This window comes from Colobus angolensis, unplaced genomic scaffold (assembly GCF_000951035.1).
Source record: "Colobus angolensis palliatus isolate OR3802 unplaced genomic scaffold, Cang.pa_1.0 Scaffold164, whole genome shotgun sequence".
Lineage (NCBI taxonomy): Eukaryota > Metazoa > Chordata > Mammalia > Primates > Cercopithecidae > Colobus > Colobus angolensis.
Window position 1 is genome coordinate 4,104,517 of NW_012114755.1, and position 26,881 is coordinate 4,131,397.

At 46.6% G+C, this 26,881-nt stretch overlaps 1 protein-coding gene across 1 annotated transcript in view; it reads left to right on the forward strand.

Moving 5' to 3' along the window:
- Positions 1–17,797: 17,797 nt before the first annotated feature.
- Positions 17,798–26,881, forward strand: part of SLC6A5 (solute carrier family 6 (neurotransmitter transporter), member 5) — a 53,926-nt gene continuing 44,842 nt past the window's right edge. Inside the window, exons 1-5 of the mRNA XM_011937503.1 lie at positions 17,798–18,073; positions 19,439–19,975; positions 22,575–22,713; positions 25,297–25,428; positions 25,769–25,942. Coding sequence (XP_011792893.1) covers positions 18,071–18,073; positions 19,439–19,975; positions 22,575–22,713; positions 25,297–25,428; positions 25,769–25,942 — 985 coding nt within the window. The 5' untranslated portion in view covers positions 17,798–18,070. The remainder of the gene's footprint in view (positions 18,074–19,438; positions 19,976–22,574; positions 22,714–25,296; positions 25,429–25,768; positions 25,943–26,881) is intronic.

The window sequence follows — 26,881 nt, forward strand, 5'->3', positions numbered from 1 at the left end:
CAGCCATGGTGGCATGTGCCCGTAGTCCCAGCTATTCAGGAGGCTGAGGTAGGAAGTTCACTTGAACCCAAGAGTTTGAGGTCAGTCTGGGCAACATAGTGAGACCTAGTCACTAAAAACTAACTAACTAACTAAATACATAAATAAATAAATAAGCAAATAATCAACCATCACAGGACAAACAATGATCATTGCGGTCCACTCCTCACTCCTACCATGTGGAAGGAAGTGGTTATGTGCTAAGTTGGAAGGGGCATGACATTGGTGGGAGGGAACCTAAGACATGATTGTAATTTGGGATTTACAAAATCTTTGTGAATACCTCTTGGAGCCAGACCTGGTCTGAGATGTTAAAATGGTGCCAAGGATGCCATGTAACCAATAAAAATCTCCCGAGACTTTGCCAAAGGGCTGAAGGTTTCTAACTTAAATTACATTGTCCTCCAGACCCTAAAGCTCACAGCTTTAGTTATTGGGGTGGGGTGAGGAATGGGTCCTGGATCTCAAAACAGAGTGGCCAGCCTAAATGTGCAGAGCTAATCAAATGGGTCAATTGCCTCTCTTCCTCTTCTACTCGCCTATGTATCCTCCCATTCCAAGTGGCTATGTTAGAGATTCCAGCCCATACAACTCTTCAGTTTCCTTAGACAACTGTCACTCTAAACTAGTCCATGGAACATCATTGCCATATGATCTAGGCCAGTTTCCCTAAAGCAGCATAAAGGACATTCCTTGATCTGGCACCATCTGTGTTTCCAGCAAATCAGAATGTAAATGCATAGCCGTGAGAAGGGGCTACTGTGAACTACAGAAGTTTAAGAAGGACTAGATTAATAAATGTAACAGAAGCTACTAAGAGATAATGGGCTGGGCTGGTCATTGGGCACAGATGTCCCTACAAATGGGTCAAGCAGTGCTTTGTCTTCACTTCGGTGTTCTGGCACCAAATCACGAAGTAGAACTCCAGTGAGCCAGGGGGGTCTCTTCCCCTAAGATATGAAGGCTTCCTTAGCCTGCTGTGGAGAAGTCCCCAGTGCCCCAAAATATTAACCTTCAACCCCTTCAGCAGGACTTCATGGCCCCAGGGGCCCAGGCCCCAGAAGCGAATGTTCATTTGTTGGCATATTTAGGCCACCAAATTCCACTCCTAGAAAAAGTGACCCTACAAATGACTTGAAATCTGAATCAACCAGATCTACATCCTCCTGTGGGGTTGGAGTAAAATGGAACAATGTGGGCAGGACTCCCATTTTTAGACACCAATGCTTAGAAAACAGGCTGCTACAGAATCACGGGAGCCCTGTCTACACGCTATCAAGTGGTTCCCATTGAAACCACTCTTGCTCTGTTGACATCCATAGTTTCTGGGTGCTCAGCCACCATTTTTCTTCTTCTAGTAAAAACACCCCAATTTTCCCTTCGGACACCACCACTCCTCCCTCTCTGTCCAACAGTTTGGATGAAACTGACCCCATCTCTCTTCCCAGCACCAATTAGCATATGCCATGCCTGGCTGCAGTGATTGTTTCAGAGCTAGGACCAGGCCCTAAATCACTAACTGAGACACAATTGAGGGTTATTTGCTGGATATACTGAAAGGTGCAGTATATCAGAAACTGATAGAGCTGGCCAGTTTCTGTTCTTGCAATGAAATAAGCTCCCACCATGAAAACACACCCCTCGGTGCCTGCCTGTCTTGTCCACTAGTCTGTGAGAGCCTCAGAGTAGTGAGACTATCAAGTTCTCCTCCAGCTGCTTTTGTACAAGTTCAGCATCCAGGTATTTCACATGTTAATTAAATGAATGAACTTGGAGGCCTCCCCAAAGACCTCACCTTTCATTGTCAACACAAACATGAAGCAAAGCCTTCTTCCTTCTGGCAAGAAGTTGCAGAAGAGGAAATGGTGTCCTATGGGCCACATTCTTGCCATCCTTGAAGCACTACAACCTCACTTCACTCTATTTTATGGATGAAGAAACTGAAAAATAATGGACAACATTAATGGGAGGCAATGTGCATGAGATGATTTTGAGGTGGTGAGATTAACCTGGACTATCCAAGTGGGCCCTGAATGCAATCACATATGTCCTTATGAGAACATGGCAGAAGGCTGGGCGTGGCGGCTCACGTCTGTAACCCCAGCACTTTGTGAGGCCAAGGCAGACGGATCACCTGAAGTCAGGAGTTCGAGATCAGCTTGACCAACATGGCGAAACCTCGTCTCTACTAAAAATACAAAAATTAGCTGGGCACAGCAGCAGGCACCTGTAATCCCAGCTACTCAGGAGGCTGAGGCAGCAGAATCGCTTGAATCTGGGAGGCAGAGGCTGCAGTGAGCTGAGATCATGCCACTGCATTCCAGCCTGAGTGACAGAGTGAGACTCTGTCTCAAAAAAAAAAAAAAAAAAAAAGAGCATGACAGAGATGTTTTATACACAGAGAAGTCATGTGAAGATGAAAGCAGACTGGAGCGATGCAGCCCAAAGCCAAGGAATGCAGGCACCAGAAGTTAAAAGAGGCAAGGAAGGACTTCTCCCCTAGAGACTCTGTGGGGAGCACATTTCTGTGAGCACCTTGATTTCAACCCAGTGATACTGACTTTGGATTTCCGGCCTTCAGAACTGTGAGAGAATAAATTTCTGTTGCTTTAAGCCATCAAGTGTATTGCTAATTTGTTACAGCAGCACTCCATTTCCAGGAGCCAAAATCTGTATGAGTTTTTTATGGCAGCTTGGGTTGTTGGGAGAATTAAGTGAGTTAATACAAGCCCTTAGGATGGTGCTTAGAACAGTAGTTGTTTTATGTTTTCGTTAATATTATCATTATTATAGGCATTGGAATGTTTTCAGGAAATAAAAATTTGCAAGTGTCCTTCAAGAGGAGCCCAAGTGTGTTCTGGGGTGAACCATGAATTCCCTGAATTTATATGTGAATTCTGATGTATTTTATATATTTTTAATGTATATTCAAATACAGGACTATGTGCATATGTGTACTTGTAGGGTAGGGTGTGTATTAGTTTGCAAGTAACAAGGTATCATAGACTAGGCAGCTTAAACAAGGGAAATTTATTGTCCCACAGCTCTGGAGGCTGGAAGTTTGAGATCAATGTATTGGCAGGGCTGGGTTCTTCTGAGGGCTGTGAAGGAAAGATTCGTTCCAGGCCTCTTTCCGTGGCTTGTAGATGGCCGTGTTCTCTCTGTGTCTTTTCACATCATCTTTTCTCTAAATGTGTCTGTCTCTGTGTCCAAATTTCCTCCTTTTGTAAGGACACAAATCATATTGGAATAAAGCCTACTTTAATGCCGTCATTTTAACTTAATTACCTCGGTAGAGACCCTGTCTCCCCATAATGTCACATTTTGAAGTACTGGGGGTTAGGACTCCAATATGTGTTTTTTCAGGGGACCTAGTTCAACTGCCAACATTGTGTGTGTTTACATAGCTTTCTTCATATCTCAAAAGTACCTAATACACATGCACAGGAACACTTGCCCATAGGATTAAAAATCCTCTTACATGATGAAAGCTCACAGTGTGGACAGCAGGTAGTGAATGGTTTTGGGGTGGAGTTTCCAGGCCTTTAAGGTTCTCATCTCAATAAACAAATGCCAGTTTTGTTTAAGTAGCCTTAAGCCATGCTTGGAAGGGGGCAGTTTATTTGAAAGCAGCGTCGGCAGTGAGAGAAGCACAAGCTGTGGAATTATCCCAATCTGCCTTGGCATCTAGGCGCTGTTGCCTCAGGTAACTCACTCAACCTTTCTGAGACTGTTTCTTGGTATGAAAAATACCCCCTACCTTGAGGCTATGGATTTAAAATGCCAAACATAGTATCTGGATTCTAGCAGGCATACAAAGAGCCAGCCTCATTATAGGTGAGGTATGATTGATAAGCACAAACTCTGCTCTGCCTCTGGGAGCCCCACTAAACAGTAGCACAGAGTAATGGAGTAGTGCTGGTGACTCAGGCTCTGCCCTTTATCTGAGACACATACTGTTGGCCTCACATAAGTGACCTTGGCAGGCCCAGGTGACAGAAAGTGGCTTTCAAGAAAAATGGCTCGTTGGTCTTCTGGTCAGTCAATTAGGGTGGCAGGGGATCTCGTTGGTTGCATGGATATTACCACGGTTTGACAAATGGCTTCCTGCTCCCACTTGGGGCAGGTTCAGGTTGACGTTGTGTGAAGGCCTGGCATGTTAGTCAGGGTAAGTCTAGGCTGCTGTAACAAAGAGACCCCAAATAACAGCCACTTAAACTAGATAAGGGTTTATTTGTCTTTATGTCATCATTAAGAGATAAGAGGAGCTGGGCTGGTAGGCAGCCTGCCATTCTTAACATGTGGCTCTGACTTGTAGGTCCATAGTGGCAGCTTCAGCTTTCATCTTCCCCTAGCCAACAAGAAGGGAGGGACACACATGCTTAAGCTTTTTGAGAGCAAGTTTCTGGGAGCACACATCTGTTTGCTCACATCCTATTGTTCAGAACTTAGTGACAAGGGCTAGCCTACCTGTGAGGAAAGCTTAGATACGTCATCTGTAACTGAATTGCCATGTGCCCAGCTAATCTCTATTATTATGGAAGAGGAAGAGAACAAAAAGTGGGGAATACAGCTAGAAGACTATCACATCCAGTTCACCAGCATTTTTTCTCATTCTGGGTCTATCAGTAATCCTCTCCTTACAGAAGTAACTTTTTTGATAGTTCTTCATTTCAAGAAACATCCACCTTCCCATCCCCCACAACACACGCACATACGTGGACATTTGAATGATTTAAAACGGATCTGTAGGCCTCAGATCCATGAACAGTTGAGACCTAAGTTCTTAGGATTGCATGGTATTTCACAATTTACCCAGTCCTCTCGATTCCATTATTTTATTTCATCTTCACCTCAGCTTTGCAAGTTAGGCAGAGCAAGATTTATTATCTCCATTTTACAACTGTAGAAATGAAATCTCAGAGAAGCTAGTACTTTATCCAAGGTCACCTGATACCTAATTTAGGGCTATTTCCATTCAGAGCCAGGGAAAAAGATTGGAAATTGGAGCTCAGTTCAATTGGAACAAATTCATTCATTCATATTAGCAATTCTAGGAAAGTGGTGATTGAAAGTAGTTGAAAATCAGGAGAGAAAGTATACCTTTCTCAGTGATCTTCCCACCTCCTAGTACCTCTCTTCTGACCCCTCTGAAGTTCGGGAACATCATGTTCCTGATCTCTTCTGGCAGCCCAAATCTCTCTCCTGTTGAACACTCCACCAAAATGGTATAAAACTGTCTTTATTTCTCTCTTCACTAACTAGGGTTTTTGTTTATGGATACTGCAAATGTCAGCTAGCTATAATGAGGAAAGTAATGTAATAAAGTTTATACCAGGATGAAAATGTGTAATGAGTTATTCTAGGAGTAGGTTACATTTAAAAAACAACAACAACAAAACAAACAAACAAAAAACAGCTTGGTTAGGCTGGGTGCACTGGCTCACGCCTGTAATCCCAGCACTTTGGGAGGCCGAGGCAGGTGGATCACTTGAGCCCAGGAGTTCCAGACTAACCTGGGGAACATGGCGAAACCCCATCTCTACAAAAAATATAAAAAGTAGCCAGGTGTGGTGACACACATCTGTAGTCCCAGCTACTCAAGAGGCTGAGGTGGGAGGATTGCCTGAGCCTAGGAGGTTGAGGCTGCAGTGAGCTGAGATTGTGCCACTGCACTCCAGCCTGGGCAACAGAGTAAGTCTCTGTCAAACCAAACCAAACCAAACCAAACCAAAACAAAACAAAACAAAACAAAACCTTAGTTATGATACTGTATGAATTTTGAATTGGAAAAACTTCAGGGTGATAGTGGCATAGTACAAATATTTGTGTTCAGGAGGTTCTTAGGCATAAGGCACTCTTTTCATTGCTGTGGTGCCTAGCTGCTATGCCTGACATAAAGTCTGCCTTAAAATAAGCGTAAGAGGGCTGGACATGGTGGCCCTTGCCTGTAATCCCAGCTCTTCGGGAGGCTGAGGCGGGCGGATCACCGGAGGTCGGGAGTTCGAGATCAGTTTGACCAACATGGAGAAACCCTGTCTCTACTAAAAATACAAAATTAGCTGGGCATGGTGGTGCATGCCTGTAATCCCAGCTACTTGGGAGGTTGAGGCAATTCTTGCTAGAATCCGGGAGGCGGAGGTTGCAGTGAGCCAAGAGCACGCCTGAGCAACAAGAGTGAAACTCTGTCTCAAAAAATAAATAAATAAATAAATAATAAGCCTAAGAGATCATAGGAGAAAGCTATTGTTAATTAATCTCCTATTATGTCTCAGGCTCTCTCCTGGGCACAATACATGCACAACCTTATTCAAGCCTCATAATAATGCTGTCAGGAAAGGATGATTGTTCTCATTTTAGATAATAAGAATGCTACCATTTTATTTAGCATTTACTATATGTAAAATAAGATATGAAATTTGTAAGATTAAATAAATTGACCAATGTCACATAGCTAGTAATAAGAATTCAAATCCTGAGCTCTATGATTTTAAAATTGGTGCTTTTTTTTTTTTTTTTTTTAACAGCTTCCTCTGATGCCTGAAGTTCTACCACTAAAATACTCTTCTCTGGGCAGAGGCACTGATGTGGATTTAATATATTTATCCTCCCAGTCCACTTTTAACCAAGAGTCATTAGTAGGGAGAAGAGATTTAAAGTATATTGACTGATGCACTTTACATACAGTTGACCCTTGAACAATGTGGGAATTATGGGCAGCAACCCCGTGCAGTCAAAAATCCAAATATAACTTTCTTTCTTTTTTTTTTCTTTTTTCTTTTTTTTTGTTTGTTTGACAGGCTGTCTGTCACCCAGGCTGGAATGCAGTGACGTGATCACGGCTCACTGTAGCCTCGACCTCCTGGGCTCAAGTGATCCTCCCACCTCAGCCTCCCCAGTAGCTGGGACTACAGGAATGTGCCATCATGTCAGGCTAATTTTTGTATTTTTAGTAGAGACAGGTTTTGCCATGCTGCCCAGGCTAATCTAGAATTCCTAGGTTCAAGTGATCCTCCCGCTTCAGTCTACCAAAGTGCTGGGATTATAGGCTTAAACCACTGTGACTTGCCTGAGAATCCAAGTAAAACTTCCTAAAACCTGACTACTAATAGTCTACAGCTGATGCGAAGCCTTACTGATAACATAAACAGTTGATTAACACATTTTCATATGTTGTATGTATTATATACTGTATTCTTACAGTAAAGTAAGCTAGAGTAAAGGAAGTGTTATTAAAATCATAAGGAAGAAAAATAAGATTTCCTATTTGTTAAATGGAAGTGGATCGCTGTCAAGGCATCCTTGTTGTCTTCTAAGGAGAAGGAGGAAGAAGAGGAATTGATCTGGCTGTCTCAGGAGTGGCAGAGGCTGAAGAGGTAAAGAAGGCAGAAGGGGAGGCTGGAGACAAGCACACTCAGTGTAACTTTATTGAAAGGTAACACTGTTTTTTGCTTTTGTTTTCAAGACGGAGTCTCACTCTGTTGCCCAGGCTGGAGTGCAGTGGTGCAATCTCGGCTCACTGCAACCTCCACCTCCCGGGTTCAAGCAATTCTCTACCTCAGCTTCCCGAGTAGCTGGGATTACAGGCACCTGCCACCACACCCAGCTAACTTTTGTATTTTTAGTAGAGATGGGGTTTCACCATGTTGGCCAGGCTAGTCTTGAACTCCTGATCTCATCATCCACCCACCTCAGCCTCCCAAAGTGCTGGGATTACAGGCATGAGCCACTGCGCCTGGCCAACACTGTATTTTTGATTGAAGAAAACCCATGTGTAAGTGGGCTCGCATAATTCAAACCCATGTTGTTCAAGGGTCAACTGTACCTTTACAATATTTACAATCATGTACAGCAAAATGTTCATTACATATTAAAGTGTTTACTAAATACGGTCAAGTAAAAAATGCAGCAATAAAACATATGAATTCTAGTATTATCCTGGTTTATAAGGAAAAATGCATAAATAAACATAATCCAGAAATATATTTACTAAAACATTCAGTGGTTTTAACCTTAAAATAGGATTAAAGTTTGCAAGTGAATATCTTATTTATTGCTATTGTTATTTAGTCTGTCCATCATCCCTCCTGCACTTACTTTTTTTTTTTTTTTTTTTGAGACGGAGTCTTCACTCTGTTACCCAGCTGGCTGGAGTGCGGTGGCGCGATCTGGGCTCACTGCAAGCTCCGCCCCCCAGGTTCATGCCATTCTCCTGCCTCAGCCTCCCGAGTAATTGGGACTACAGGTGCCCGCCACCACACCTGGCTATTTTTTTTGTATTTTTAGTAGAGATGGGGTTTCACAGTGTTCGCCAGGATGGTCTTGATCTCCTGACCTCATGATCCACCCACCTTGGCCTCCCAAAGTGCTAGGATTACAGGCGTGAGCCACTGTGCCCGGCCCCCCCCACTGCACTTATTCTGAGAACTAATTTGCTACCCCACTCTTTATTTGTAAAACTGCCTCCTCTTCTCCAGGTGATTTTGATGAAGCTTCCATTCACAGCATGCTGCCTGCCCATCATGTTTGAGAGGCAGACATGTGGCCAACTTTGGACTGATCAAAGTACTGAGTGATTGGCCTAGGGAGTGGGGAAGAAACTAAAGGTGAGCACAGCAGCTGCAATTGATGTCCCAGCCCATGTTGCTTTGGCCCATCTGCAAGTTCACCTGCAGTCATGTTGGACAATTTCTGGCATGCTGACAGCTCCCCACCTCAAGCAACCATGTCTCTCTGTTTCTCTACCTGACACATTTTTCCAGTGCTATAGCAACTTGCTCAGTCCAACTGTAGAGTGCCCACAAGTGCTGAGGATTTAATACTCTCAGGAACAATCCTTAGTCAATAAGGGGTGGGAGTCTGTGGACAAATCACCTTCTAGCTTCCCTGTCCCCTGGAGGGAAAACTTTGACATGTATTCCACATGGTTCCTCAGAGGGACCCCAGTGAGCCTGAATCCAATTGTCCACAGAGGTAACTCACTCATCAATGCACTCTTTATTGACTCTTCTCATTTCCCTAAATACTTCATTGGGACTCCCAAATAATCTACCTGCATCAAAGCTACCATCTCAGTCTCCTTTCCCCAAACCTCCCAAACTGGGTAGAGATATACTATTTCCCTTTAGATTATAATCTATGAGCACGGGAACCCACAACTTTGAGTCACATGACACCTACAACATGAGAGTCTGAAAACATGGACCCACAGAGACCAAGGCTCCAAGAGAGGATCCTGTTGCTGTGGGCAACCTGGATCTAGCCTACCTGAAGTCAGCTCCATTTTTACCTTGACCTGTTCATTACTTGACACCTAAGCGTCAGCTAGTTTTGAGTTGGGTTTCTATCCCTTGCAATTGAAAAAGAGTCCTGATGAAGTGATTTATTTTCTTCTTTTTGCCTATTTCTTTTCTATAATGTAATACAAAAGACCTTGTAATGCCAAAAAGTGACAGAATAGATTTCTAAGGGAAAAAATCACTCTAAATGCCTTTGACAGCGTCACCTTAATCGCCTGTGTGGGCACAGCCCACCTTTTTCCCTTGGTATCAGTGAAACCAGGCCTTCATGAAACAATGGAATCGTTGAACCATGCATCGTCACAGGCAATCACACTCCCCAAATGCTCCCACCGTGGGCAATGACAGAGGGTCTTTCCTTTGTCAGTGTCCCACCAATCACCCAGACTCTTAAATGGTTTGGATGTAGCTTCTCATTTGGCCCCAAAGCTGTGCCCAAGTTAATGACTTGGAAAAACATGTCATCATCCACATAATCTGTAGAAACCAGAGAGAGCCCTGAGTCAGGCATTTCCGCTGCAGAGGAAGCATTCACAAATCCTCCACATTTTAACAATGTTTGTGTGATTTCTTGCAATTGTTTAATTAAATCCTGTGTAAACAGATGAGCTTATTTGCTTGCTCCTAATAGTTGTAAAATTTGGATATTGTGCATACTGACAATTACAAATACTTGTATTTACCAAGTAAAATGATTTCCATAAAAATTCCTTTATGCTAAAGAGAAAACTGATTTGGTCTTTATGGAAACATACTATGGTCTTTGTTCCCATGGCTTTTTTATAGCCAGAAGTATTCACAGATTGCTGAGAATCATTAGGAAAAGGAGTGAAAACAAAGCGCAGAGCACTGTCACTCTCTGCTCAGAGCCTGGCTACATCTTCATACACAGCTCCGTGTCCGCATTTTGAAGGCAGTCATCAAAAAAACTGGTCCAGATAAGGTGAATTCAATTCTGAAAAATGTGCAATTCCTTTAGGGAGTAATTCTATGGTGAGGAACCGACACTAAGAATCAAAATTAGAGACACGAGCAAAGATGTATAGCAAAGAATATAGTTAGTGTGAGTGAAGAATGAAATTGTACATTTAATTTTATTTTAATTAATTTAAATGACAGTAGCCACACGTGGCTATTGGCTATTGTAGTTGAAAAGACGCACATGGAAATAAATAATTACAATGCACTAGTGCTAGGGAAGTACGGAGAATGGAGATATTAACTTTGTTCATAAAAAACCTCCAAGAGGAGACACATGTTGGGCAAAGTCTTACATATAGATATAAATTCATTCTGGAAGGAAGAGCATTTCAGGCAGAGGACACTGCAGTGGCAAAGGCATAGAGTTACGATGGGCTTGGCATTTTAAGGAAGGCGCAGTGTGAAGAGATAGAAAAAAGAACCCACTTCAAAAAAAAGAAAAGAAAAACAGTCAAACTTCATTTCCCACCAAGAAAGGTGGGCAGAATAAAGTCCCTAGAATGGCCTATTATTTGAAAAAACAAAGAAAAAAGATGGGCAAAATACATAAAGATTTGGTCAATAAATCCAGGAATACCAAGATGTGTAGAAAGGAGTCATTTGGGTACATCTCTAAGGGCATAGTGTCAGACTTCAGATAGCAACTTTCAAATCTGGTGTCTAAAGGTAGAAGGAGCTCTTGCTAGGCACCATGCTAGAAGTTTTTACACACTTTATCTTATTTAATCAATCAAAGGAATTCCATTTTATTGAAAAGGAAAGTGAGGCTCTGAAGATAAGTAAATGTTAGTAGCCACAAGTTGGATATTAGCTTCCCAAGAACACATAGTTAACAAATGGCTGAACTTGGTTCAAACTCATGACTAATGTCTACTACTAAAGCCCTATTTTCACAATATAATGTTACCCTCCACCCAGGAAAATGTTTAAACTGAAATAGAAACACCCCGAAATAGAATGCAGTTTCTAAGAAATTATTCTAAAAGAGTTATAGATCATTTCCAAGCTCTAATGGTGACATTCCAAGGGACAGCCACCATAATGACTAACTCTGGATTGTCTGCCAAAAATAGTAGGCATAGCTGGTCTCCTCCAGGCCATTGTTTGAAATAGCCTTAGAAATCTGGATGCCATAGATTGCTAGAACCAACAGTCACAAATGGGGTACCAATGTCCATAGTCCCCTAGACTCAATTTACAAGGGTGCTATCTAGTGACAAAATCACAAGGTCCTAAAGCTTGTAAATGCTGTCTGGCAGTTCTCTACAGGTGTAAAGTGTCTTGAATTTTTCAAGTTCCACTTCGTGGATTAGCATCCTTACCATTGTACCTTTCTGAACCTTCTTCACGTTCCACCCAATAGCCTTGGTTAACTACGTAAACTGCCTATACAGTGAAGATTTCCAACATCTGTTTCACTCTGCTTGTGGGAATTCCTGCTAGGTTTTCCTGACATTGAACTTAATTCCCCACCCCTCACTGCCCCATCAACTAGGACAAAAAGAGAAGACCAGGGAAACATTTAAGAAAGAGAGAAAAAAAAGAATCTTATTCACCAACATTGCAGACACAGTATCAATTCTCTTGTATTAGAAGTCTCCTGTTTCCAATAATAAACGTATTTGAGACCTGACATCTCTTACAAGGCTAGTATCTCTCATTTTGGGGTTTGGGAACTTTCAGCAGATGGATAAACACAGAAGACTCATACCTGGAAGGAGATTACCAAGTAGTTTCACCAAACATACGCAACAAGCAAAGCACGACTACCAAAAGGATGAAAAGAAAAGGCAGCAGAGGAAAGGGGTGAATGTATCATGCGTACTGGAGAGATATTAATGTTATCATTATGGAAAAAATAGAAATCAGGAATTTTCAGTTTGGTGTGATTTTAATGTAAATTACTTTATAGTTTAGTGTACATTATAAGGATAAGGGTGGGGGTAGGAGAGGAGCATCATATTTTCCAAGACTGTGTCCTCTGAAGGTCTTAATTATGCCCTGGTTCTACCCCAGCAGAGCTAAGAGATAGAAACATGAGGACCTGAGGAAGGAAGATTAGCCAAATATTGGTAGCTGGGATCCTTAATTAGCTGAATTCATTTTTCTGAGCTCTACTCTTCAGAGAAAGACAATAAAATAGGTGTAGGGGTAATACTTCCTATTGAAAGTAGCCTTCTTGGTGAATATCCTCATTAATAAAAGCAATAGATTCTAGTGCTGAATTCTTTTCTTAAAATTTTTTATATACATTTTACATAAATTTATAAGTATGACTAGTAGAACTATTTTTGTTTAAGTCCATGTTTCTCACCCTCCCTCCACTTTTTCTGCTTGGCTCTTCCCTTATCTCCTGAGCTCACATCAATGCCCACATTTTCTGCCAGTAATCTTATTTACTAACTTATGTGTGTGCATTCACATACACACACACACGGAGAGACAGAGAGAGAGAGACAGACAGACATGGCATTTTAGTTACTGTTTATTTTATAAAAGATTCTATTATACACACTTTAATGTACCTGGCTTTTCTCAATACATCATGAAAATCTCTCCAATCTCTGTATGGTTCTAATTCAATCTTTTTATCAGCTACAAATCATTCCACGCTGCAGATACTCTAATGATCTAATGTGGCTATTTCTTTTTTCCGCAGGCTTTCACTTTATCAACTATGGTATAATAAACGCTCTTGCACTATGGTTTTTTATTTCTCTGGGATAGATTCCTAAGAGTGAGATTGCTGGATCAAAGGATAATATAGTTCTTTTTTCTTTCTTTCTTTTTTAAAGATATGCCACTAGACTTTGTTTCTAATTTGTCAAATGACCTTGAGTGCTCACTTTTCCTCCCTGGACCTGGAACTCTGCTTTCTCACTGGTAAGGCAGGCATGTGGGACTACAGATGACCTTGAACATCCTTTTCATCTTGTCATATACTTCTCTGTTTCTGCGCTAGCACCCACTGCCCTGTGTTTTGCTGCAGTGAAGTGAGAATCATCATTACTGCTGACTCAGGAACAAGCATCCTGCATGTCTGAGTCTTGGAATTTTGGACCTACATTTTGCACAGATTGATTATTTAGCTGAACCACTGATTTCCAAGTATGAGCTCTTTCTGAAATGCTATGATGAGGGATGCTTGCTTTGATTAACTTGTGTTTCCCTGACACCCTGGGGTCAGATGAAAACTGAACAGTGAGGCTGATTATGAAACTTCAAGCTTCTGCCCTTTCTTTTTATTGAAATTTCCCTTATCTAAACAAAAGGTGCCTCAGGAAAAACTCATAGCAGCTTCTGTATTTGAGCACTTTTCCAGGATGCTCCTAATTTTCATTTAGTAAAGGTAAATACTTGATTATTGGGCGACCAAACATTGAATGAGGGAGAAATGTTGCACAATCATTACATATTTTGTAAGGTTTTCTATTCTGTGTAAGTCTACCCATATTAAACCTTCTGGCCCAGGAAGAGGGATTTGTCTTATTTGCTAATTCTGAGGGGCTTCAAACATATGTTTCCTATAGATTGAATGATATTAATAACAATAGCTTATTGAAAGTATGCCGGTACTTTCAATCTAGGCACTTTGCATGCATTCTTTCATTTAATCCTCAGGCCACCCTTGAGGTTAGGTTAATTCTTTTTTTTTCTGAGACGGAGTCTCGCTCTGTGGCCCAGGCTGGAGTGTAATGGCGCCATCTTGGCTCACTGCAACCTCCACCTCCCGGGTTCAAGCTGTTCTCCTGCCTCAGCCTCCTAAGTAGCTGGGACTACAGGCGCGTGCCACTACACCCAGCCAATTTTTTGTATTTTTAGTAGAGGTGGGGTTTCACCATGTTAGCCAGGATGGTCTCGATCTCCTGACCTCATGATCCGCCCGCCTCAGCCTTCCAAAGTGCTGGGATTACAGGCATGAGCCACTGCACCAGCCGAGGTAGGTTAATTTTTATTATGCTCATTTTGCTAATGGGGAATTTCCCCCCACCGAGGTCACAGAGCTAGGAGGTGGTGCAGTGTATCTATGGAGCCCACATTCTTGGCACAGAACAACAGTGCAATGGAGCTGGGCAGTAGTAGACAAGTGGGACAAAAATACGGCGGCTTCTTGACTATCGGCCATGTCACCTGAAACCCACACTGAGCCCTCACATCCATCATCTGTGGAAGTTGTAGGTGTTAACGACTCCCATGTTAAAATCACATAAACATAGACATAGGCGCTCATACTCTGTCCCTCATGTGGTGGATGGAGAGGGGAGCCAACACAGACCCGGGCTCAAAGCTAGGCTCTGCCCGCTGACCCTGGACGCGTTTCTTCTCCTGTCAGTCGCGCTGGCAGCTCTTTCTCGCATGCTGCCCTGAGGACCAGAGAAGGCTGGTGCCACAGTGCCCTGCTAACGCCAGAGCAAGCGCTCATAAAACACCGGTACCTTTCCCTCCTCTCTCCTTCCTTAGTGAGAAGGAGGGCAGCGACTTCAATGCCCTAGGCCGCCCTCTGGGCCCTCTCCTGTCTGGGTTGCAGCTCACTTTTCGGGTCTTGGCAGTAACACTGGCGTCAGGACTGTCACCGGATGGCCTGTTTTTCAGTAGGTTACCCCCATACAACCGAGTGGACACGAGTTTTCAAAAATATTTATTTGCTTATCTGCAAGGCAGGAGGGGAGGGAACAAAGTGATCGAGGACAAAAATCAATTACTATTTTTCATCTTTGACAAAGTAATTAAGGCCGTAGTGACTGGCTAATTCAGACCGAATGGCTGCGCGGTGATGGATGCGGATTTACGGCCTCCTTGGCTGCGGCGCGCTGGGCCAGATTATCACTACAAACAGGCGTCTGCGGAGGGCGGGGGCGGAGGCCCGCGTCTAGAGGACGTGCGGCTGGTCTTTTTTTTTTTTTTTTTTAATACTGCGGTTCCATCCTCTGCGCTTCGTAGGCGCTGACACACACCCATACTCACGACATGCTGCTCCAGGGCCTGGCTTCCTACCTCAGCACGCTCTCTCCCTCCCCTGAACCCCAACCTTCAAGCCGGGCTGGTGCTCGCCCCTCCGCCCCCGCGTTGGCCTCATAGCGACACCTCCAGGCCTCTCCGCTCCAGACCCTCCCTCTGTTCTTCACGCAGCCCCTCCCTTCTAGGATTTTGCGGCTGAAAGTGGGGGGAGGCCAGGAGCTCTAATAGCACGTCTGCCAAACCCCGTAGCAGTTCCTCCGCGTCACCCGCCTCTGCAGAGCCTGACGCGCGGCAGGCCCCACGCAGGAACCCAAGTGTTCACCGGGCCGGGGAGGGCCAGCGGACCAAACGTCAGGCCTGGGGGCCAAACGGCGGCGCTGGGCGTCACTCAGGCCCAGGGCCGCAGCTGGGGGAAGTGAGAAGGCCGGCAGGATTCCGCCGCCTCTGCCCAGTTCTCCCCCTTCCTCCCGGGGCAGCCAAGTCTGTGCGCCCTGGAACGTCCGGGCACCGCGTGGACGCTCCATTCTCACCTGGCCCTTTGCGGGGGCTGCTCAAATGCAAATTGGGAAACTGGCCAGAACCTTCCAAAGTCGTGACTGTCCCTCGGGGAAGTCGGCCGGGGAACTGCAGAGGGAGGCCTACACCGATCTTTGGGCCCGCGTCTTGGTACCGCTCTGGCCGATCGCTCTCTGAGCCCGAGCCTGCCTGCCAGGCTTGTCTTCTACAGTTCTCGCATTCATTCGTCTTGAGCCCTCTCGGAAACTGGGGACTGTTTAGGCGGAAACACCCTTAGGTTCTCTTGGCCTCCCCCAAGATGCCAAGAGCCTGCGGGCTGCTTCTCAGCGCCAGCCGGAACTTGAGCAGGCACCCCTGCAGAATTCTCAGTCCCACCCACTCAGAAGACCCTCCTGCAGCCAGAGTCCACCACAGCCCACCTCACCTCACCCTCTTAACCCTAATTCCCGGCCTCGCCCTACAAGCTGGCCCCAGGGAGTGCGCGACTGACCCCAGAGACAGCCCCGCGGGAGGTGGTTGGGATCTTCTCCAGGTCTCAGAAACGACTTTCTGAGCCCCAATTTCCTTAGCTTTGCAATTGTGCAGTTTCTGAAAGGCAATTGCCAAATCTAACCGGGATAATTCATGGATAGCCCTGGCACAATGGTTGAGTATTGAGATCCAAATAGACGTTAGCTCAAAACTGCAATAAAAAGCGACCTGAAATCCTCAAGGCGTCTCAAAAGAAAGATCTCCTCCTCCTGCCCCCACCAAAGGCAATGCAGACCGTGTGTCCCCAGCCAGTTGCCCTTTAGAGGGGCTAGGCGGGAGAGCCAACCAGCAGAGGCATCCAAACACTCTCGGGCTCTCCAGAGGGGCAGGAGGGCGCCCCTCAGTGCCCCCGGCGCCCGCTGCAATCTGCCACAGCAGCCTACGCCTGCGGCCGCCGCCGCCGCGGCAGTGTCCTCCCGCCGAGCGGGGACGGCCCAGCCGCTTGCGACGGCGCGCACCCTGAGGCAGTGGGCTGGGCTGTTGGCAGTAGGGAAAGGACAACTGCTGTCCTTGGCTCCTCATCCCCGAGGCCAGGGGTTCCCCAAGCTAGAACAGCAAGTAAGGAGAGGAGGGAAGCATTTTGCTGATAATCCCCTTCTAGTCTCCAAACTACACCTTCTTTGTAAAGGCGTTTTCTCTTCTCCTGATTATAGCTATTGCATTGTACCAAAAAGAAAGTCCATCTTTTTATCGCCATCCCCAATCCCATCCCCGCCACAGTACTGTTGAACTTCCACTTCCTGGTACGGCTCCCCCCCCCCGGGCCCCCCAACCCTATTGGTGGGCATCTAGATTTGGACGGTCTCTAAGGTCCCGCGCTGCCAAATCAGGCCTGGCTCTGGTAGGATTTTATTGAAAGGACTACAAAGAAAGAATGGGTTTCTCTTGACTTTGAAAGTGACCTAAGAACTAGGTCTGTGTTGGAAAATCTTCGTTTTCATTTCTCTAAAACGTCTTCAGAAGAACTTAAAAATGCAATGAGAACGGTCAGTTATACTCAGAGTTTTCTCCTGATTGTGTTAACAGAAATAGGAACGGAAATACTAGATCCCAATTTTTAAGCAAAAATCCAGGATTCGTCCAACACTGACTGTCCGGAAGGGTAGGGATGTGAGAATCTAAAGTCCACATACATGCTAGGTAGGTACACCTTGATAAATGCAGGACCCATGTCTGCTTCAGCCATCGCAGAGCTGTGGGGCTATGCGCAGACCCTCAGTCTCTTTTGGAGTAATATTTTCGGCATCCCTGAAGATTGGGGGAGAGAGCAATGGAATATAGTGAAAGGGAAAGAGAAGACAGTGGTTTAGCTCCCTCCCCCACCTCTACATCCCGATCCACTCTGTTGGCGACTGCGCCTTGCCTTGGGTGCAGTGGGACGTGTCCCTCCCATGTTTCCCTTAATTAGGAGGAGGCAAACTTCTGTCTTCCCCTCCTGCCGGTTTCGGTTTAGTAATCAGACCCACATGAGTCACGCCAAACACGCAGCCCCCTCCCGCTGGAGCGACAACTGGCCAGCATACTCTAGGCTGTTGTCCCTTTAAAACTTGAATCCAAGGGGGTAATGATTTATCAAACTTGTATTATCAAGAAAATGTCAAACCAAGGGCACCTTGCTTTGCACTGACGCAAACCCGGCCTTTCCCAAGGAGATATAGAAAGCGCCTCTCCTGCTGGAACCAAACCCAGTCTTGTCAATAGCGGGTTTCACCCTCCACCAGTTCAATCTGTTGCCTGTGTCAGACATGGTGAGTGTTTGCTTTTGTTCTTTCAAGAGGAAAAGGGGCTGAGGGGATAGGAAAAGCAGATTCGTTTTGGCTATTTCTTTTGGAGATGTCTGTGCATTGGGTGGGGGGAAATGGGGGGGGACGAGGAGAACAATTCTCGCAGCCCTAGGTGTTTGTACTTGTGAGCGTCACCTGAGGTCTCAAAGAGGTTTCCTAGGCTGCAGAGCTGAGATGTTGGCTGTGGCTCCTAAAGACCCGATCCCGGGCACTGTCCTCGGTGCTGAAAAGCCAGATGCCGGTACAGAGGCGAGTTGCTCTAGGTCCTAGAGGCTATTGAGACAAATGCTGGCTGAAACCGAGGTATTCAGATTTCTGCAAATTGAGGAGTTGTATTTTGCGTGCTTGTGAAAGGGGGTTAGACAAGAAGAGTGTAGTGGAGGTGAAGATAATAGGATTATTACAGTGTAATAATAATTATTGGTGCTAATGTTTAGGAAGCCCTGAAAGATAACACGAGGGGAGAAAGTGGCTAGGAAAATCACCGCTGGCAGTTCTTTTCATTTGAAAGTGAACTGGGAAAAAGAGAATAAAAATTAGTCATGAGTTTTGGTACTCAAGCCAGCGTAGGGTTGTGAAGGATATTAGACGCCTGTGAATAGTTACACAAAAACAAACAAACAAACAAAAGAACAAAAAAACTTTGCATATTCTTTTACATGTCTGGGAATCTGGAAGTGAATATAAGTTGTGTAAGATAACAAACCTAATTACTACTCTGTGTCTTAAATTTATTATCGTTGTCGGATTTTTTGTGGTTATTTTGATCGTGATTCTTAACCTTTCTTTGCTACCTGGCGGGAGGAGGCGGGTTGTGGAGCGCTGAGACTCCACCAATTTGGCCTCAAGCGCTCGCAGGTGCCAGGGCATCAGCTTTGTGGCCACAGCTTGTCTATGGGGGAAAAAGGCAATGTGCATTGTTGAATGACAAAGGAAATGGGGCGGAAAATTAAAGAATCTTTCTAGAATGGTAATGGGGATGCGGGCACCCACAGCTGTGATGTGAAATCCAAAGAGGGAGGGGAGCTCATGACTCTAGGACTATTTTCACTCCCCCTTTACCCTTACAAAATTACATTTCTGCCTCTTTTCTTAGTTCATCCTCCACTAGGGAGGAAATATTAGCTTCTTTGTCATCTGGTTATTGATGAAGCGGGCAAATTGAGAAATACTGATTGCAGTCTTTCTTAACAGAAAAAATTCAGATTCCAATTTGCTTCCCCAGATATTGTATCTGGATCTGAGTTGTGAACGTCTCCATATGTAGATACAGGTATTTTAAAAGCTGTTGTGACTTTGTTTTGCACGAACTTGACATTGTGTTTGCAGGATTGCAGTGCTCCCAAGGAAATGAATAAACAGCCAGCCAACAGCCCGGAGGCGGCGGCGGCGCAGGGCCACCCGGATGGCCCATGCGCTCCCAGGACGAGCCCGGAGAAGGAGCTTCGCGCGGCTGCCGCCCCGCCGCCGCCACACGTGCCCAGGTCCGCTTCCACCGGCGCCCAGACTTTCCAGTCAGCGGACGCGCGAGCCTGCGAGGCTGAGCGGCCAGGAGTGGGGTCTTGCAAACTCAGTAGCCCGCGGGCGCAGGCGGCCTCGGCAGCTCTGCGGGACTTGAGAGAGGCACAAGGCGCGCAGGCCGTCCCCTCTCCTGGGAGCTCTGCGCGCGGCAACGCGCTGCACTGTAAGATCCCTGCTCTGCGAGGCCCGGAGGGGGATGCGAACGTGAGTGTGGGCAAGGGCACCCTGGAGCGGAACAATACCCCTGCCGTGGGCTGGGTGAACATGAGCCAGAGCACCGTGGTGCTGGGCACGGATGGAATCACGTCCGTGCTCCCGGGCAGCGTGGCCACCGTTGCCACCCAGGTAAGCGGTTGCATTCGGCCCGCACAGTGTCCTGCTCTCCAGCTGCGCGAGAGAGGCCAGCCGGGCCGTGGCGGGTGCACGTGTGCTGATGGGGAAACCGGTTGGCAGTGCCAGGTGATGGATGCGGGAGGCGGCTTTGGGGCTTCGGAAGCTCGCACTGCGCTGGGGTCGGCAGTTCAGGGCGCGAGGGCTGCAGTGACCCTGCCAGAGGGGCCACGACCTGCCCCTTCCCAGCCTTGGCTGTAGTGGGAATCCAGGTCCGGATTCACGAAGCAGTTGAGGCAGATAGATCCCACCCTTTTATGCAGACAGACTCCCTCTCCTGCCAATGATTGTCTTTTCTTTTCAAAAATAATTTCTTAATTAAACAAAAAGAGGGAGAAAATTCAGAACAAAGCCAGGTGGTGGAGGCTGGGGTGGAGGGGTAGGAGGATAACAGTTTAAGTTTTGTAGCCTTTACACTACCAGTAACGCTTATTACGTGAGAACTCATTTGATGCGAGGTGGGTTTACCTGAGGCTACTGAAGCTTAAGCTTTGGGGCCTGTCCTTTGCCTGGGTCCTTCCAAAACCTGGTGTCTACTTTTGCCGAAATTTTCTATTTTTTTCCCTAAAGTAACCTCCCTCAATTGTATAAGCTTCAGGCTCCACTAATCTGAATCCCCTCTTGCATTTGATCCTTTACCACTTAATTAGAGGTGTGAAAAACCCACAGAGCAAATCCCAATCCTTGGGTTACGAATAAAGGCAACTTTCGCTGGTGGCCCGCTATCTCATATAGGCTTTTGTTCTCTTCCATTTCCCTCTGTCTCTCTCCTTCCTTCTCTGATCTCTTCTTTCTTCTGTCCTTTTTCATCCACTTCAGCTCTTCCCTTCTCACTGCCTGCCTTTCTGCTATCTCCTCTCCTTTCCTGGCCTCAGGGACTAGGCATATATCCAGCAGTGGGGCCTGGACCAAAATTTATGCCTGTGTGAGGTTTAGGATTTATACAGCCCTTCTATCTTTAGTTACTCTAGTGTTTGCACACACACACACACTCACACTCGCACTTATCCACAGGCCCACATAGCAGGAGCTTGTGGTGTCAGAACTCGAAATAAACATAGAATTTCCCACTTGCCTTTCCTTTTGGAGTCCACATCTGGAGGGTTTTTCTATGTGTATTATCTGCCTCGGACAGCATGTATCCCACAGTGTGACCCCAGGTGGAGCAGAATATTTGTTTCACTTGTCTTGCTTAACCTCCGCACTGCGGCAGAAGGAGCTGGAACTCCCACCCTTTGCAGCTCTGGAAGGATTGAAGGGTGGGATTAGGAGTGGAGGTGGTCTGTGTGTGGGAGGATGAAAGGGAGGATGTTAAAGATGTTTGGTTTCTGAAAGTACTTATTTTCAGCCCTGCCCATCTTTCTGATTGTGCCTTTCTGACACTCACCCTGGCTCTTTCTCCCTCCCCAAGACTTCTCCTGACAACTGCTGCTGTGTCCTCCACAGCCTGTAGAAAAGTATGAGACCTAGCAAGTTACTACAATAGGAGGTGAAGGGTGACTGAGGAGGTGGAAACTGTGCGGTGGCCTGAGTCCCTGGAAAGCTTTGTGCAGTGTCTAGGTGTCCTGAACATTTTCAGAGTTTATTTGGGGTGGTCTCCCCCCATTTTTCCTGAGTAATAGTGAGGCATTCCATGACCAGGCACTGCCCCAAGAAAGCATCTTAGTGTGAGCTTGAAGAAATGAGCCTCAAAGATTCATAGACTGCTGAAGCTGGCAAGGGCTTCAGGGGGCAGTTATTTTAAGCCTCTTTTACAGATGAGACATGGAGGTTCAGAGAGAGCAAGGGGCTTGCCTGGGGTTGTCCAGCTGGTTAGTAGTAAAATTTAGACCAGAACTCAAGGTTGTAGATGGCTTGTGTCTTCCCATATCAACCTTTTTTGTTTGTTTGTTTTCCCTCTTGTTTCACCTTCAAATCTCCCTCCTGCCCATCTCCCTTGCATTAGTCTTGAAGGATGCCTTCTTAAATTAGTTGACCAGGCAGGTTCTGGTTTGGTCAAGAAAGTAAGGCAGGGGCTCCGGCTGGCTTCGGCATTGCAGCTCTCTTTCTGTTCTTGTCACATACTCTAAAGGAAGAAAGGGCTGAGGAGGGGGTGTGGTGAAGGCTTTTTTGTGGGAGAGGATTAATTAGGAACCTGCTTGCTGGGAACTCCAGGCATGATGCTTGCCAAATAAATTCTTGGTGAGGGTTTGGGGATGGAGGGACCTGCTTGCAATCACCTTACAGGTTCAAGGTTTGGGGAGAGCTGCTTGCTGGTGTGCCCTGACTGTATGATCTGGGAAAGAGGGGGTTTTGGGTCTGTTTCAGATGGATCTTCAGATCAGAATTGGGGACCTGCTTGCTGATTGACTCTCAGTGCAGGGTTGAGGGGTGAGGTCCCTGCTTGTAGATGCATCCTTTCTTTAGATTTGGGGTCCTGCTTGCCGATGCATCCTCAGTTGAGAAGTGGGAGCCTGCTTGCTGGGAAGGACCCCTAGCCGGGGGGAGGGGTGGAAGGGGCCTGCTTGTGGACCTACTCGGGGCTCTTATCGACAATGTGCTTTTCCGCCCCCAGGAGGACGAGCAAGGGGATGAGAATAAGGCCCGAGGGAACTGGTCCAGCAAACTGGACTTCATCCTGTCCATGGTGGGGTACGCAGTGGGGCTGGGCAATGTCTGGAGGTTTCCCTACCTGGCCTTCCAGAACGGGGGAGGTATGGCTTTTCCGCTCTTTCCGCCTGCTGCGGGGCGGGGCGGGCACCTGAGGGTTGGGTGGGACAGGAGCCCTCAGGCAGGGTCGCAGGGCGGGGAGGCTCAGAGCGGCCTCCGCAGGCTCCAGCCCTACACCTCTTAGGCGTGAGCGCATAACCAGAGGGCGGGGGCGACCATAATCGTTCGGCATTAGATCCCGGAGTCTCTTATCTAGAGAGGGGCGCAGGGGAGGAGTGAGACCCCACAAACCCCCACTGACCCAGTTTTGGGGCCTGGGTCCTGAGCCACGTAAGCACGGGTGCTAGCGGTCAAGCGTTCAGAGAGCGGCGACACTTCGGGCATCCAATAACGTTACAGCCAGCAGCTGTACAGTCCTGGAGCCCTGATTCAGGGTTATATCCTGCCTTCCCAGGGGACTCCTTAGGCGAGCCAGGAGGTGAGGGGGAAGGGCTGGGGGATGTGCTGTCAAAAACCTCTCAGAAGTGCCCGCCACCTCCGCCTTCTTGTTCTGCTTCTTGAAGCAGAACATATTTTGATTTTAGTAAAATCGTACAGCGAAAACAGGTTTCTTTCATCTGCCCTAAATGAGAAGAAGGTGCTGGTTTTGAAAGAAAGCCGTTTCAGAGATGGGGAGGACACTAGTTAGGCTTGCATCGGCTGCTGGGCCACTGTGCTCCCTTGTACCTCTTCTGTACCCACCGAGGAGGGACCTGGCACATTCACGATCCCTCTGGCCCTCCCGACGTTTAGGTGCCGCAGGGCCGGTCTCTCTCTAGCAATAGGAATTTGAACCTAGAGCCCCCTCCCACATCTTCTCAACTGGACGGAAGGGACAAACAATGCATTCCTTCAGCCCCGTAGGTCAGGCAGTTTGAGGGTTTTTGTTCTTTTGTTTTGCCTCTTGGGTCCGCTTCAGGCGGAATTTGGTGCAGCGGAACGGACAGGTGCTGCATCACCGGACGGCTAAAGCGCTAAACATAGGCCACTACTCCCCTCCTCTCCAGTTCCACATTAGGACACTCTGACAAGTACTTATGAGAACCGCAGAGCATTTGCCATCTGGGGCGCCCTGAAAACAGACCAGGTACCGGCCACACGAATAGGGGCACCCAGATAGATTCCCTTTTGGTTTTCCACAGGGCGCCCTCAGGCCAGGATGCTACAACAAGGCTTCCAGTGAATAGAAGGGAAGTGGGTACTCAGGGTAGAGGATGCGGAGGGAGTTCCAGCAAAAGGAGGTCAGCCCGCGCAAGTGCCCGCGCTCTGCTCGCCCAGGATCTGCGAAGAGCAGCGGAGCAGATCTCAGCGCTCCCGAGGAGCCAGGCGCTGCGATGGGAGGCAGCCTGTTCCGCACTGCGGCTCGGGGCCCCGCAGCCCTCAGCGTGGGGTAGAGGGCTCGCCGCTCCTTTTCAGGAGCAGAGGAGGACTGCACAATCCCCGTCTTGAGAGGATAAAGCAGGACCCGTGTTTTACTCCCCAGCAGCCCGTGGCTGCTCTTGGGCCTTCCTGGCTTGGAAAGCCCCGGGCAGGAAAGGCCCTGCCATCAAACAGGAAGTGCGGAGGGCCGGGAGCATGAAGAATAGACTAGAGAAAGATCAGTTTTCCCTCCGCTAAGGCCATTGTTCTGCTCTCGCGCATCTCCAGTACCCTGGCCCTTGACTCTGGCCCATGCAGCAGCACGTTCTGGTCAAAACCTTTTCAAAAATCATGACCATTCCCCAAGTCCCTCCCAAATAACCTCAAAGAATGTTGAAGGGAAAGAACCCTAGAGAAGTCTCAGCGACTCTGTGGAGGTCTGCCAGATACTATTGCCCTAGACGGGGCATTTTGAGGAATAAAGAGAGGAAGCACAAACAACATTAGGGGCTCACAGGCTGAATAAGACACTTACATAAAAATTAACAAGTGATTGGTGCCTGGAGCAAGGTACTGTGGGAGCACACAGATGGGAGACTTCTTGGAAGAGGAAGCATTTGAGTTGACCTTGAAGGATGGAAGGAACTTCTCATATGGAGAAGGGCGTTGAGAAGTATGTGATGGGGATGGGGATGGGTTTAGGAAGAAGGATGGGTATCCCCCAATGGCTTTCTGGCAGAGCCTGCCCAACCCTGGTTGGCAGAAGGTGTTCAGGTAACTTACTGTAGAGGAGGGCTCCTGGAGTTTAGCTTAGAAGCTTTCAGGTCCTGGGAGGACTGAGGCTCCGATTTCACCAATCTGAATCCAGTAGTGAGTCAAAGGCATGGACTGGTTGAGCTCTGCAGGGGCTTAATTTTGGGAAATTGAAGTGCTATAATAAAAAAAGAAAAGAATAAAACCTCATCAGCTCATATCCCTAGCCATCTGCCAGTGGAGAATTGAAATAAGGAGTGTATTTGCATGGGTACCCTTATACTTTTTGGAGGAGGGCTCTTAAATATCTGTGGGTGACTGTTGCTGAGACAGGACATCAAAGGGCTTCTTCAGGAATGGAGCTAAATTGTCCTTTAGTTCTTTGAGAGGGAGCCCAGCCCCCAACTCGGAAGGTGAAGGAGGGCAGCAGCCTGCTTTTGCCTCCCAGGGCTCTCACTCCCTACTCTCTTTCCAAGGTGCTTTCCTCATCCCTTACCTGATGATGCTGGCTCTGGCTGGATTACCCATCTTCTTCTTGGAGGTGTCGCTGGGCCAGTTTGCCAGCCAGGGGCCAGTGTCTGTGTGGAAGGCCATCCCAGCTCTACAAGGTGAGTCCAGCCTGCCTCCCAGCCTCCTCAGGCCCTTTCTGACTCTGTCCCCTCTGGCACCATGCAGCCCCAGGGAGGGAGACCTGCCTTTGTGGTTAATAGAACTAACTCTTTCCATCCTTTATTTTGTCCTTCTGAATAATGGCCCAAGATCACCTCTGGCATTGTTGAGTTCCCAGCAGAATGCCTTCATATCCCTGGTAGACATACAGTCCAATCTGCTATTAGTGCATCCATTCTGTACAAGAGAGCTCAGACCTAGGTCCCTACCCTATGCCCAACTCTAAGAATTCCATAGCATTTAAGAAGGAATGAACCCCTGGAATTTTTGCTTCTGCAGGCTGTGGCATCGCGATGCTGATCATCTCTGTCCTAATAGCCATATACTACAATGTGATTATTTGCTATACACTTTTCTACCTGTTTGCCTCCTTTGTGTCTGTACTACCCTGGGGCTCCTGCAACAACCCTTGGAATACGCCAGAATGCAAAGATAAAACCAAACTTTTATTAGGTAAGTTTGCAAATATCTGCTTTAGGTGTGTGTATTCTGAACTATCCATTTATTCAACGAAATAATTGAACATATATTATGCATGCTAGGACCTATACTATGTTCTGGGAGCACAGAGATTACATCGAACTATCAAATATTCTTAATTCTAACATTTAAGGAGTTCCTGGCCCAGAGGAGGGCGTAATCAAATTTTTGTTTGCTCACGAATAGCAGGAATCTTTGTTAAAAATGCAGGTTCACAGGCCCACAAGATAGTCTGATTTATAGATTTGATTTGGTTCAGAAAATTTGCATTTTAATAAGTCCTTGTAGAATCTTATTTTGTTTTATAGTGTTTCTTAGATTAGCAGCATTACCTGGATGGTGGTTAGAAGCCCCCCTCTAGCCTTTCTGAATAAGACTTGCACTTTAAGTAGGTTCCCAAGTGACTTATCTGCATGGTACAATTTGAAAAGTGATGGTCTAATTCCTAGAGTCCAGGAGAGCGATCCTGGGGCCAGACTTCACAAGATACTGCTCAGGGTGAATATAAGAGTGAACCCTTAGACCACTCTGATAAAAATGTAGTGTCTAGAAGAGGGTAAGCTACTGAGGAGTCAGGGAGTGTTCCTGGAAGATGTTTCAGATGTGAAATAGATTGGGACTTGAGGCCTTGAGGAAAAGTGTCAGCTTCTTGGGTCAAGGGCAAGAGAGTGAATATGAGGAGAAGTAGGGCAGCTATGTCAGGAATTCTTTCTAGTCTATATCTCTGTCAACTGACTATGTATGTCTGGGTCAAGTAACTTCTCTCTGGATCTGTTTTCCTTCTCTGAAAAATAGAAATAAAAATGTTCTTCCACTACCTACCTTATGGGGAATGCTGTAAGGAGAAAAGAAATGAGGGGTGTGATACAGTTGAAGTATACAACTCTACAAATGAAAAGTGCTAGTAGTAGT